General features: G+C 34.5%; 1 protein-coding gene across 1 annotated transcript in view; it reads left to right on the forward strand.

The window, feature by feature from the left end:
- The window catches only part of NPEPPS (aminopeptidase puromycin sensitive), a 78,975-nt gene that overhangs the window by 51,969 nt on the left and 11,552 nt on the right, over window positions 1-15,454 (forward strand). The window contains exons 13-17 of the mRNA XM_044676506.1: window positions 236-345; window positions 7,075-7,138; window positions 10,266-10,405; window positions 13,541-13,675; window positions 15,010-15,229. Coding sequence (XP_044532441.1) covers window positions 236-345; window positions 7,075-7,138; window positions 10,266-10,405; window positions 13,541-13,675; window positions 15,010-15,229 — 669 coding nt within the window. The remainder of the gene's footprint in view (window positions 1-235; window positions 346-7,074; window positions 7,139-10,265; window positions 10,406-13,540; window positions 13,676-15,009; window positions 15,230-15,454) is intronic.

Genomic DNA, 15,454 nt, shown 5'->3' on the forward strand with positions numbered 1-15,454 from the left:
TGACATTGACTTAAAGCTGTTGATAGCTTTAAACCTATTAATTTTGTTGAATTGATCAAATTTAACTTCTTAATTTAAAACAAATGATTCATGTTTATAATAGAATTCATTCTTGGCAGAACCAAATACCTGAAATCTTGGTGTTGCAGCCTGAAGATTTAATAAAACGTTTGATTTGTTTGATATAAAGACTCTTAGAGACCTTTAATTTTCTTTGGTTACATTTCTTTTGCAGAGGACCTTTGGGAAAGTTTAGAAAATGCCAGCGGTAAACCCATTGCAGCTGTGATGAGTACATGGACCAAACAAATGGGGTTTCCACTCATTTATGTGGAAGCAGATCAGGTAAATTGATAAAATCCAGGATCAGATCCAAATCTATATTAAAAAAGAACTCAGTTGAATATTAGTAGACTTCTCACATATGCTATTTGATATCTTAATTGAAGATTCTAGATGACAACCGAACCATATCTATTTTTAGTTTCTTGTCTATGATTATCCATGCTTGCCAAATCAATATTCACTAGAATTGGTATTTGATGTTGGCTGGATGACAATATGGTTAGAATGTAATATGTAGTATTTTTGGAGAGAGTTCATTAAATTCGAGGAGTAACACTTGAGTTAACTTGCAACAGAACTGTGAGAATTGTACATTTGTCCTTAATGTCTTTTAAAAACTAACTGCTAAGATGGGATCAATTACAGTTCCAGAGGAATTGTAATAAATATTCATCCAGATAGAGAAATGACTTCAGAGTGCAAATTGAAGCTTTTTTTTTTTTTTTTTGATGTGGCTAATGCGGGGATTTGCTTTGCTCAACAATACATTTTGTAATGAGTTTTATTTTATTTTAAAAAGAAAAATTTTAATTATTTTAAAAAATTAACTTCACTTCTAATTGTTATAATTGCCATTCTTTTTTTAGGGAGAGTAGAGATGGTTCCTTAATCAAATATATATTGGCTTACAAATTGCCATTCTAGAACTACATTTGCATATTAAATAGATTGGTAAGAAGAAGTTGATAATATAGGTGATTAGAAAATACAGATTACTAGACTTCATTGAATAGTATGTTTATTAAAATTATTGACTAACAACATGCACTTGATTTTTTTTCATTTACTACACCATTTTGTTTTAGATTTTTTAGAAAAATCAAACTCCATAAAGTATAGTTTTCATTTCATTAAAATGTTGAAAATATGAACCCCCAAACCACAGGATCATAAGTGAGATCTGGAAAGAGACCATAAAGGCATCTAGTTCTTATTTTACCACACTGAAGTGAATTTAGAGCCTTAATTCTAACTAAAAATAGTTAGACAGAACATTTAGATTTTAAAAGCAAAATCAGGAAAGAGAGAGGACTTACTAGATATGTGACACAAATGCGTGTTGTCATAGTCATTGAACTTTAGAATGGGAAAATTCTTCTTAGAGATCATCTTACCTAGCTTTGTCATTTTAAAGGCAAAAACTGAGACCCAGAGATACTGACTTGCTCAGCATCCTACCGTTAATTATTGACAGAGTGAGAGATTTCCTGAGTTACTGGCCATTATTATTTTCACTATTCACTGTTCTGCCTTTAATATTAGCAAAATTTCAATTTATATTTCCAGAGATTTTTTTAGAATGCCAAATTAATGTCCTTCTTTTGAAAGATGAAAAGGAAATAGTTTACTTGCTTAGTTTTATCTTCTTGTTTGCAAATATGGAATCTCAAAACTCCTTTTCAAAGTAAGTTTAATCATTTTATATGGTCAGAGATGAAGGGAATTTAAAGTACATTTCACTTAAGTCATCTGATTAAATGGTAAATTTTTTTTTTGAATTTGCCCAACCATAAGTATTGATTGGCTAAGAAAAGTCCAGATTAGAAAATATTTTAGTTCTCTTTAGGGACTTTTCTGTACTCTTTTGCTAATATTGTTTACTTTTTAGAAGGGGAAAGATAAGCCAGTATAGATGACCTTGATTGTGGTCATTCTTCCATCCTTAATATCAATAATAGCACATGTTTGTATGTCTGTTATAATTTACCATTTTCACCACAACCCTCATATTAGTAGAAATGCTATTTTTTTTGGTGAGAAAACTAAGGCAGAAGAAAGGTACAATAATCTGCACAAGATAACGAGCAAATAGCAAATTTAGATGTTCAAATCCAGTCTGTGCCCCAAATGTCTACACAGAGTGGACATTTAACTGATTCTGAGTAAGTTTTAGAGGCTCTTTTCAACCTTTGTAGTTAATCTGTTCATTACAGTATCAAGTGAGGAAGGGAGAGAGGCAGGAAAGAAGCCTCATGCTCAGGGAGGTAAGGGGCCTGCACATGGTTCAAGAAGAAGGTAGGGCCAAGGATGGAGAAGTAAGAGCAAGAGGAAGAGTTTTTAGGATTGGGGCCAGCCACGTGAGAGCTTGGCCACAACAGAGAGAAAGAACATTTCAGGAGTCAGGTAGGTGGGAACTGGACATTGAGAGACAGGAGAGGACAGGTAACACACGGGGGCTAGGGATAGATAGGGATAGACACACTACTCTGGACAGGCAGAAGGCAAGTAAAAAAACATGTAGCCAAGGTAGGTAGAGCAGGGCAAAAGTCCCCTCTCTCGGGGCTGAAGGGTCTCAAGTCCAGTGGCTGTGGCTATGTTGGTGGTCTCTCTCTACATTTGTTCTTCTGCTTTCACTGGGAGGGTTTATTCCTTTTTGAGTGTCAGTGGAAGGTTATATAATACCAAGCTTAAAGGCAGGAGCAGAGAACATACAGTTCAGTTTTTTTGGAATGGAAATTTCCTTCGGAATTCTTTAGGTAAAATTAAATTTGCATAGTGCGAATTTATGTAAAGTGAAAATTATCTGAAATAGAAAGCTTGTAGCACCTGGCAAATAGAAGGTATTTAATAAAAGTATATTGTCTGACTAGATTTCCTCTTGACTTCATGAAGTCCAGTGTTTCATCATTCATATTTTTCCTTACCTTTACAACTCTTTAATATCTTGTAGTCAGCCCATCCAAAAATACCATCTACCCAATTTTGTTACAAATAGTGACTCGGGTGTTTTCTAGCTTCTGAACTTATTCCCATAAGAAATCCTTATTCCTAAACTTATTTCATGTGTATTTTTTTGTATCCTTTCAGGAACACAGACACCTGGCTTTATTTCTTTATACATAAAATTGTTACAAACACTTTAAGCCAACTTAACTTTAAGTTCGTGCTTTTTTTTCCTCTTCTAGATGAGCAGTCCAATTCTTAATTGAAGAAAACTTTCTCTGCTAATAATTTTTTGAGGGCTTTCCTTTTTTGTATAAGTAGATTGTTGAAGTCCTTTTTCAAAGTATAGTATTGGCTTACGAGTCCATAAAATTCTGCTATTGCTGCTTCAGACTTTTTAGTTGTAGAGTTTTTTCTCTTCTGTATTAATTAGTATGTCATGTTACTGTAGAGTAGATCACATGAAGGATAGATCCTTCCACACATGATAGAACTAAAATTGAGTTTTGATGCATTGAGTTCGAATGTTAATCCTACTATATATACTTCTTGTACTTCTATTGCTCCAAGGAAAAAAAAGCAACCTTTTTTTGTAGTTGACTAGTCCTTTGAATGTACATAACCTTTCTTAACATTTGAGGAAGCTTATTCATAGTCCAGGGTGTTATTTTGTCCTATCATATTTTCTTGGGGGTACTGTTACCAAGAATGTGACCTCTGACCTTGAGAATTGTCAGTTTAAGGAATAAATTATAAGGATCTGTTTGTAATCTGACTTCTTATCTCCAATATTACTGAAACTACTTTCTTGAAGGTTACCAATAATCTCCTTTTCCAAAAAGGATTATTTTTTTTAGTGTTTTCTTTTTAAATTGAATTCCAAATTCTTTCCTTCTCTACCATACTTCCCCCACTCACTGAGAAGGCAAGCAAAATTATACCAGCTGTATATATGAAATCATGCAAAACATTTTCACAATAGCCATATCACAAAATAAAGCAAGAAAAGTATTTCAATTTGCACACACAGAGTTGATCAGTTCTTTCTCTGGAATTAGAAAGCAATTTTTCATCCTGAGTTCTATGAAATTATCTTGAATTTTTGAATTGATTAGTGGCCTAGTCTTTCATAGTTGAAAATCATTAAATGTTGCTACTAATATGCACAATGATTTCCTGTTTTGTTTTGTTTTTTTTCATTTCATTTTGCATCAGTTCATATGGGACTTGCCGTGTTTTTTCTTGTACATGAGAAAAATTTTCCCTTTTCTGCCTCTCCCTTCCCCTTTCTCCCCAAATGCTTTCCTCTTTCTTATGCCTTGATTTTATTTATTTTTGGGAGCTCATGCCAACATAATCAAGTCTAACCATGTCCTCTGTCTATTTAGACTTCTCACTGCCCTGATAACAATAAAGTTCTTAGAAGTTTTATCTATTATCTTCCCATATAGGAATATAAACAGTTTAATTGTATTGAGTCCCTTATGATTACTCTTTCATGTTTACCTGTTTATGCTGCTCTTGAGTCTTGTGCTTGTCGCTTAAAAATCCTCTATTCTATTAAATATCTTTTTTTCCCATGAAGAATTAGATTCAGTTTTGCTGGGTAGATGATTCTTGGCTGTAATCCTAAGTCATTTGCCCTCCAGAATCATATTCTAAGCACTCTGGCCCTTTAATGTAGAAGCTGCTAAATCTTGTGTTATCCTGATTGTGGCTTCATAATATTTGGCTCCTTTCAATATTTTCTCCTTGACCTGGAAGCTCTGGTATTTGACTATAATATTCCTGGGAGTTTTTTCCAGGAGATGATGGGTAGATTCTTTTTGTCCTCAAGATTAAGATATCAGGGCCATTTTGCTTGATAATTTCTTGAAAAATGATTTCTAGGCTTTTAAAAAAAAATCATAGTTTTTCCAGCCTGCTTCTTAACTTGGCAATTAATATTAAAGTTGGGCTCTGCTCACCTAGAGTTGGAGAAGCACTGTTCCAAGCTTCAGGCTTTTTTATACTACTGTGGCCCCTCACAATTCTAGGGGTCCACAAGTTTTTGGTGTTTTCAAGGTGTGATCCTGGAAGAGTTATAGTTACTATTTACCTAGGAAGAATCCCTACTTCTCTGTAGGCACAAGCACCTAGTGCTCCTCTTAGTCTTAGAATTGTGACCAAGTCCTCTGCTCTTCTGTAGCCACAAGTGCTCCTCTCTGTCCAGCAATGTGACCCAGAATAGCTTATGGGCAATAGTTATTATTCAACATCATTTGCACCTAGTGCCCTGTAATCTCTTTTCTAACCATTTGTTAAACTCTCTTACTGTCTCTGGGCTGACAACTTACAAAGCTGCTACTGTTACTGTTATCACTGTTGTGACTACCTATTAATAATCTTTATTTTAAAAAAATTTTATACCCATTCCTTCCATTTTAGTGTCGATTCTAATACAGAAGAGTGTCACAGACTAGGCAGTTGGGGTTAAGTGACTTCCCCAGGATCTCACAGCTAGGAAGTATCTGAGACCAGATTTGAACCCAGGGCCTCCTGACTCCAGGCCTAATGCTATATCTATCCACTGTGCTACCTAGCTGAATAACCTTTTAATTGTTTTAAACTACTTAGTTGTTAAATCCAGAGACCCTGAAGCAATTCTTATTCTCCTTGATTTTTCTTCTGCATTTGTCATTATTCACTGTCTTCTCTTGGGTGGTCTCGCCTCCCTTGTCACCTGTGTTGCTTCTTTCTACTGTTTTTATCCTGACTTTTCTTCTTTTCTTTTCCTTCCTGACTTATACCTTCCCAGCCTCCTTCCCTGGTTCATATTCCTCTTTTCTTCCTTTTTTTTTTTTTTTTTTTTTAAACCCTTGTACTTCGGTATATTGTCTCATAGGTGGAAGATTGGTATGGGTGGGCAATGGGGGTCAAGTGACTTGCCCAGGGTCACACAGCTGGGAAGTGGCTGAGGCCGGGTTTGAACCTAGGACCTCCTATCTCTAGGCCTGACTCTCACTCCACTGAGCTACCCAGCTGCCCCTTTTCTTCCTTTTAAATATGTTTATCTTTCAAGGCTTTGCCTAGACTTCCTTCTTTCTCTGTGCTTTCATCATTCCCATCAGTTCAATTATTAGCTCTGTGCAGATACACACATACATACATGTGTATCTATGTCTTTCCCCTAAACTCCAGTCATATATTTTTACCTGTTCAAACTTTTCTACCTGGCTGTCTTTTAAATTAGGCCACTATTCACCAAGTAGCCCAGGCTTGACATCTTTGACATCTCCCTTACCCAAATCCTGTAATTGCTACTCCCATAATAAATATTTTTCCTTTACTCAAATGGTCATACTAGTTTAATCTATCCTTTACTCTTGCTTTGATTACTCTAATAGTTTCCTAATTAGTCCTATTGCCTTCTATCCTGTAGTTACCAAAATAATAGTTCTCTTGCTTCCTAATGGCTTATTCTCCTACTCAAAAATCTTAACTGCCTCCCTTTTGCCTGTAGGATAAAATTCAAAACTCTTTGAGGCTCCTCATAATGGATCTAATCCATCTATCCTGCCTTCTTTCTCACTACTTCCTTTCTCTTATCTAATCAGTATTTTATCTCCTACTTCTCTGCATTTGTATAAGCTATCCTAGATAACTGGAAAGTATTCTTTCCCCATCTTTGCTTTTTGGACAAGTTCAATTCATTTGCCACCTCTTCTGTAAACCCTCCCTTGTTCTCTCAAGACCAAAGCATTTTTTCCCCTCCTGAAAATATCCTAGAATATTTTGTTTGATTCTCTTTTGTTATGATCTGTACTTGTATTATATGTCTCTGGTCCTATAATGTGACTAGGCCATTTTTTTTTGTCTTTGTATCCCCAGTATTTAGCAGAGTACTGTGCAGAATATTATGCAAATATTCTGTATTTACATAAAATTATCATTACCATTAAATATTGAGCGCATATTGTACTTTTATCTTAGAGACTGTTGAATTAGTATTACCATGTGCTTTATCACAGGAATATTACAAAAAAAATCTGTTAATACTACTATAGCCTTTGTTTTGCATTTTAGGTAGAAGATGACAGAGTGCTGAAGTTGTCCCAAAAGAAATTTTCTGCCAGTGGACCATATTGTGGTAAGCTGATGATGAAAAATAGAAGCTAATCAGTGTAGCCCAATATACATGGCACCAGCAGTTTGTCAACTATCAAGAAATACTTTTTTATATCAATTTATTTCCCTTTTAAAAGAATGACATTATAGTTAATAGATTGAATATAAATGAGTATGCATTTTAATTCAGCTTAGATTTAAGGAATAAAACTTGCTTTCTATCCATGCCAAAGAAGGGACTTGAGATAAAACTACAGAATGCACTCCACATGGGCTATAAGTCTTTCTTCTCATAGGCCTTTGATAAAGGAAGACTTATTTAGAAGGAGTGAAAATTATTTTTGTTTATTTTCTGATTTTATCTCTGAAGGATTCTAATAAAGCTAGAGAGTTAAAAGAAATTTCTTGACTGAGGGGGAATAGAAAAGATTGGGGAGTTGTATGGAGTGTCCCCATGGCTCCCCTACTTTCTATGGAATTGTGAATTGAAGGTGGAAGAACTAAAGAACAATGGAGACATTTGTGAGAGATAACTACAGATGTTTTCATTTACTTGAGAGATATTTTCCATAATGTATGTAATGGGCCATTTATTCTCATTCCTGAGCTACGTTTCAATTCTGCCCTTACCCCCATTTTTATATACACATCTACATATATGTGTGTATATATATACATAAATATACATGTATATATAATTTCTCTTTAAAAACAAAGGAAGTGATTTAAAAATAAAATTCAAAGGAAGTTATTTCATATAGTAGTTTACTTCCTTTAAAGCATACAACATAAGATAGTTAATATACAAATCATACATACTGTCTCATTTGAAGTTTACTGGCTCTTTTTGGGATTTACTTATTTTTTCACACTTGTTGGCTGAAAGAGATTAATATCAAAGTTGAAAATTACAAAATAAATTGTTTGTGGTTAAGCTTACAAGAACAAAAATTTCATTAAAGACACTATCTGTATATTATACATTTTTTAAAATTGGTACCTTAGTGCAGAATCTGTTTTGTCTGTTTTATCTGAATCAACAAAAGATTTGCCTCTTAGGTATGCCTTCTTGGTAGTAGAATTGAAAGCTAACAGTGATACATATATATATATCACACACACCGTTAGTATCATAGCAACAAAATCAACATTATATTTTTGGGGAGTTTAGAATGTATGTCTAGCCATGTATGGCAGGCCTAAAAAAATTTCCATTTTTATTCTCAAATGCCATCTGGGAGGCTTAACCTACTCAGTTTATTTCCTCAGTTCTTAAAGTTGTAGGATATCTTAGAGCTGTTCTACCCTTACTTTATGCCATATATACAAATCTCATGTATAACAAGTAGTTATCCATCTTCTGCTTGAATACATCCAATGATGAAGAACTCAGTATTTGACCAGGTGGACTCTTCAATTTTTGGAAACCTCTATCCCATCTTAAATTCAAATTATGTTTTATAGATTTCTAGCATTTAGATAAAGTGCTTGCCTCTGGAGCTGCAAAAATTAAAACTAATCTTTCTTTTATATACCTTCAGATTTATAGTTAGTTTTCAGATTTCTTATTATTTTCCTTTCCCTAGACTAAGTAAACATCCCTAATTTGTTTCTTCAATTGTCCCTTCTGTGAAATAGTTTTCATATTGCCATCTTGATCTTCCTCATAAAAATAATATTCCATTTTTCAATATCCCTCTTAAAATTTTGAACATAATAATATTGTGTGTGACTGTTAACTTAGACAGTACCTTGTTCTGAATGCTTTACTTCTATGGGCTGGATAATACTAAAATTGGTTGGATTCATAGAGCTTACTAAATGACCAAATTAAAAGTATGCTGATATGTACCTGAGAGAAGCTCTTTAGAGGTATGACAGGCTCTGGTCTCAGTTCCATCCTGGTCGACAATTGACATGGATATCAATGACATGGATAAAGCATAATTGCATGCTTATCAAATTTATGAACAAAATTAGGAGGAATAGATAATACACTGGATGAAAAAATTAAAACTAAAAAAAAAATCTGAAGAGGCTAGAACAATGGGCCAAAAATAATAAGATAAAATCTAATAGGACTCAATGCAAAATTCTACAAGTAGTTTAAAAAAAAAATTTCAAGTGCTTAAGTATCACAGGATGGAGAGACCTGGCGTAACTATTCCAAAAGGATAAGGCATTGTCAATCTAATGTTGCTACATTAATAGAACTAGAGCAGGGGCACCTAGGTGGCTAAGTGAATTGTGAGCTAGGCCTACAGACAAGAGGATCTGGTTTTGAATTTGACCTCAGACACTTCCTAGCCATGTGACCTTGGACGAGTCATTTAACCCCCATTGCCCTCCTTTTGCTTTGGAGCCAACATGAAGTATTGATTCTGAGAAGGGTTAAAAAAAAAATCTGTCTTTAGTATTATCCAGCCCATATTTCTTCATCTTGTCCACAAAATATCATGAAAGATTTTATTAAATGCCTTTTTGAAATCTAGATTTATTGTGTTTATTGTTATCAGTTCCTTTGATTTACTTATCCTTTTTAAAAAGAAGAAAGTTAATTTGGCATGACTTGTTCTGGGCAAACCCATTCCTTGCTCCTGATTTCCTTTTCTGAGGGTGTATATTATTAGTTAGTTATATTATTAGTCTGATTAATTATCCATTCTGGAATTTTGCTGTTGATCAGTATCAAAGATCACTAGATAATCAAGTTGAGGGGTCTTTTCAACTCTCGGTTTCTGTGATTCTGCCACCTGGCCTATAGTTTCTGGTATCTGTCCTTTCCCTTATTTGGAGAATTAGTGCAATCATCTAGAACATTTAAATCCCCAAACTTTTTGCCATTTTTATACTGAGAGTTGAGTAGGAGGAGAAAGAAAAATTGGGTTAAAATAACTATTGAGTATGAACATATAAATAAGTAAACTGTTTCCTGGCTTTATGAGGTGTATCAGTCTTTCAGGAAATTAGGATATCACTAGATTGTTCTATTGCACTGGTTATATTTTGGAAGCCTAAGTGATACACACATCCTTAAAAATGAGCCATTTACTTACATATATATATAACATTAAGCCTTTGATTATGAAAATAGATCCCTAAGTCAACATTAAGATTTGTTTCCTCATTGCATCTTTTGTCTTCCTTAGGAGATGATTGTCCCCAGTGGATGGTTCCTATAACAATTTCTACCAGTGAAGAACCTAATGAAGCCAAACTGAAAATTTTGATGGAAAATACAGAAATGAGTGTGGTTTTGAAAAACGTCAAACCAGACCAGTGGATAAAGGTTAGTTAGTTCTTTTTGTTGTAGCACTTTTATCCCATTTAATAGGCATCTACTGTCTGGCACTAGATAGACCTGTTTCCTTTCTTTCCCTTATTCTTCAAGTCCTATAAACTAATTCTGCTTTGTATTAGTTTACCTTAGTCTAGTGTCTTTTTATCCAAAGATTTTTTTTTCTAGAAAAGATCTCAGATAATACAACCTATATTGTTTTGCAAGTCTAGGCAAGGCAAATCAAGTGGTCCCATCAGCAAATGCAGGAACAGCTTTTCAGTTAATCTGTGAACAGCTTTTTGTATATCTCCATAGCAACCACAGCTTAACTAAAGTCCATCCTGGGAAGAGAGAGTATTGTTTTGTTGTTGTTTCTTAGGCTGTAGAGTTTTCAGCTCTTAAGTGTTTCTGCCAAGTGTATATATCTGTGAATGAAAAAATGCCTCATTTAGTTTGCAAATTTTTTTTTGTTTGTTTTCAGGATGTTCGCTTTTATTTATGAATTGCTTCTACCATCTAATGAGTGGTTTGACAGGATGATCAGGATTGGGAGTTTACTTCTGGATTTTGCTTTTCTGACTCCTTATTGCCTTGGAGTATGGAAGTTAATTTCATAGCAAAGACAAGAGAACTATATTTAGGAGCAATATTCCATAAAATGATATTTTAAAAAATAGAAATGTAGAAGGAATAAGAAATCATTATCCCTTTAGGGCATTTTTTGGGTCACTATTTAGATTCTTCTCTTTGAGGAATGATTACCCTCATTGAGACTGGTCCTAATGTTATTCTTTGCCCATTTCTAGGAAATTTCTAAGCCTAAAAGTAGCATTTTGTTTATATCTGCCCATAAAGCTCAAAAAACTCAGCTTTGAATTTGAATGTAGCAGTTGTAAGTAGATTCCCATTTTCTTCTTTGCCTCTCATTCCTTCTTCCCTTCTGGTGCTAACATATGGCAATGATGGTAGGACAATTGGTATTTTGTAATTGGAACAAATAAAGTAAACTGCCAGGCTTTCTCTTGGTTAAGGCTGTGACCATCCCATCTTTGTCTTTTTATAAATTCAAAGATAATTGAATTTTTCTAATTATATGTAGGGGGCAGCTGGGTAGCTCAGTGGAGTGAGAGCCAGGCCTAGAGACAGGAGGTCCTAGGTTCAAATCCAGCCTCAGACACTTCCGAGCTGTGTGACCCTGGGCAAGTCACTTGACCCCCATTGCCTACCCTTACCAATCTTCCACCAAGGAACTAATACACAGAAGTTAAGGGTTTAAAAAAAAATAAAATAAAATAATTATATGTAGTAATAATTTTTACATACATTTTCCAAAATTATAAGATTCAAACGATCTCTCTCTCCTCCTCTTCCCTCCCCTGAGTTGGAGATGGTAAGCAGTTTGGCCTGGACCATACATGTATTATCATGCATAATATACTTTCATATTGGTCATTGTTTTAAGAGCACACAGATACAAAACCAAAACTGTAAATACACTATGTGAAAGATAGTATGTCTTAATCCGCATCCATCCAACTCTTAATAGTTCTTCCTGCGGAGGTGGGTAGCGTTCCCTATCATAAATCCTTTAGAATTGACCCAAATCATTTCATTGCTGAGAGCAGCCAAGTTCATCCTTGTCTTAAAGATAGTTTTGCCACTTGCTAGCAGTATGACCTTAGGCAAGGCATAGCTTTAGTTACTTGATAATGCCTCACTTTTCTCATTCATAAATAAGGACAGATTGCTTTTAAGCTCTAACATGCTGTAAGGTATTCCATCTGGCCACCCCTGGAGGCCCTCATTGGGGTTATATCAGATAATTTGGATCAAAAGGACTGGATAGGATGTCATATTCATAACCTTAAAAAAAAAGTGAAGTTAGGAATTATCTAGTATATTATGTTTTAAAATAGGGGCCTTAACCTTTTTGTATCATATATATTTTATCATTGACCTTATAGAAACTTATAGATTCCCTCATTGTTTTTATGTAAAATATGTAAAATAATATGTAAAATAAAGTATGTAAAAATATTTAAAATAAAATAGGTTGAAAGGAAACCAATTATATTAAAATTTTAAGATGTAATTTTTTCCTTGTCCAAGTTCATAGACCCTTGAAAATTATCTTTAGACCCCAGATTAGGAACTACTGAACTAGAGAACTCCCCATTAATCTCATTAAGCCTTCATAATGTAAGAGAAAAGAGGACCTTATGGCAAAGGAGAAGTGTTAGGGAAGATTATTCCTAAATGTTCCCTAACCTTTTTGAAAGTAAAGTATTTCCTTAGTACCAGTGTGGTAATTGTTTGATATAATTATAGTTTTGCAAGTATGGCTTGTCATTTTAAGGGGGCAATATCCGCAGTGAAACATTTGACATCAGCAGTATATAATCTTAGTTAAACCAACTCAGGCATTTAGCATTGTTTAGAATGATTGAGATTTGAAATTCTATCCATTGGATCATAGTTAGAGAGCTGGAAATGACCTTGAGGGTCATTGAGTCCAACCTCTGTTTTACATAAGAGGAAAATGAGGCTTAAGAGATTTAAGTGACTGGCTAGGGATCAGGCAACCAATATGTCAGAGGCAGGATTAAAAACCAGGTTTTCTGGGCTCCAAGGCTAACCCTGTAACCACTATCCCATGTTACCTTTCCATATAAACATGAAATTTTTTTTAAATTAATTTATTTAATTTAGGCTATTTTTCCATTGTTACATGATTCATATTCCTTTCCTCCCTCCCCATCCCATAGCCAATGAGCAATTCTGCTGGGTTTTATTTGTATCATTGATCAAGACCTATTTCAATATTATCAATATTTGCAATAAAGTGATCATTTAAAGTTAACATCCCCAATCATATCCCCATTGAACTGTGTGATCAAGGAAATGTTTTTTCTTCTGCATTTCTGCTCCCACAGTTCTTTCTCTGAATGTGGATAGCTTTCTTTCACATAAGTCCCTCAGAATTGTCCTATATCATTGCATTGCTGCTAGTAGAGAAAAATAGGAAATTTCTAAGACTTGGCTTGGCAACAAACAGAACTTTATACCTTACTCTCTCTATGTTTATCCATATGCATGCGTGCATGTGTGTTAGGTATTTTGTTTTTGTTTTTGTTTTTTTTCCAGTTAAACCTAGGAACAGTTGGATTTTATCGGACTCATTACAGTTCTTCCATGTTGGAGAGTTTATTGCCAGGCATAAGAGACCTTTCTCTACCCCCTGTGGATCGACTTGGGCTGCAGAATGATCTTTTTTCTTTGGTAAGTTCCTCCTTTTCTCTTGATTGACTGAGGAATTTTGCTGTTATTAGAATATTTGACTAATAATATTTACAGTTCAAAGGACTTGACTATTCCTAAAGGTGGAATAACTGTGGTTATGGAATGCAGGTGCTGATTAATTAACATGACACAACTGAACTTGTTCAGTTCTCTTGGAAACAGATTCTTTGACATCAGCCTTAGCTAGTATTCTATAACTGTATTTGGTTTTATTTAGTTATTTCCTTGTAGAGCTTTTTCTGCCCAGGGCTTTAATTCTTTTCATTTTAATAAAAGATCTATTTAATATATAGATGAGTAATTTTTCTACTGAGATTTTAAAAATGCTTTATTCAGAATTGCTTACTAAAGTTAAACTAAGTTGTCTACTAAAGCTATAACTCTTGCCAGGGAATCTTAGGATGCTTTTCCCTAATAATGCTTTAGTTTTTTCTAAGTCTTTGCCAAATAACATTTGAATTTGTGAATGATATTTAGTTTACTAATCAGGAATGTGTTAGACAATTTCTAGATGCCTCTGATAGTCTAGAATTCTAGATACCTATAATAATTAATAGACGTAGCATGAAGTTTCCTTTAATTTGGATCTTGAAGTTTCCCTACCCCTGCGTATATAACTAGTTTTAGATTTCTGTTTTAGATTTAGATTATCATTGAAGCCCCAAACCTAAAATCTGTTGATTCCATGACAGATTCATCCTCTTAGGAGGATAAACCCTCTTTGTGTGGTTGACTACTAGAATAAAAATGGGGTTTTTTTCCCCCTAATTCCCCTTGTCCAATAATTAAGAGTTTGAAAGTGCTCTGAGTACTGAGTTGCCTTTCAGTTAACTTTCTTCTCAAATTTGTAAAGGACAGGGTAAAATTGACACAGTTTGGATGACCCAGCATTGAAAAGGACCCCTATTAAATAGTAAAGGCCCTAGAAGGGCAGCTGGGTAGCTCAGTGGATTGAGAATCAGGCCTAGACACGGGGCGTCCTAGGTTCAAATCCGGCCTCAGACACTTCCCAGCTGTGTGACCCTGGGCAAGTCACTTGACCCCCATTGCCCACCCTTACCTCTCTTCCACCTAGGAGCCAATACACAGAAGTTAAGGATTTAAAAAAAAAAAAAGGCCCTAGAAACCTAATAGAATCAGGAAATTGATCAGTTTTCTAACAAGTGCTTTTTTTTTTAGTTTATGTTGTATTCATGTACTTCAACATTTCAGAGATAGACATCTTATAAGAATAGATGATTTTGAACTTGTGTATCTTTGTGTTACAGTTCTATTTGGAGATTAGACTAATTTTAATTTTTTTTCTCTCCCAGGCTCGGGCTGGAATCGTTAGCACTGTAGATGTTCTAAAAGTCATGGAGGCTTTTGTGAATGAGCCCAATTATACTGTGTGGAGCGACCTGAGCTGTAATCTGGGAATTCTCTCAACTCTCTTGTCCCATACAGACTTTTATGAGGAAATCCAGCTATTTGTGAAAGATGTCTTTTCACCCATAGGGGAGAGACTGGGCTGGGATCCTAAACCTGGAGAGGGTATGGGGATATATATTTAAATTTTCAGAATTAAGATTGGTCAGTTCATAGTGGTATCATTAATGTAGTCTTTAATGCTAAGTGATATTAGTCAATATTTAATAAATCAAAAGTTTCCATTGAAGCATTTATATCATCTTTCTCTTTGAAGGTTACATGGAGAACTGATAGATGGAATTATATATTGTCTAAATAAGCTGCTAATACAATTGACACATTGCTAAT

The sequence above is a fragment of the Gracilinanus agilis genome, chromosome 4 (assembly GCF_016433145.1).
Source record: "Gracilinanus agilis isolate LMUSP501 chromosome 4, AgileGrace, whole genome shotgun sequence".
NCBI lineage: Eukaryota > Metazoa > Chordata > Mammalia > Didelphimorphia > Didelphidae > Gracilinanus > Gracilinanus agilis.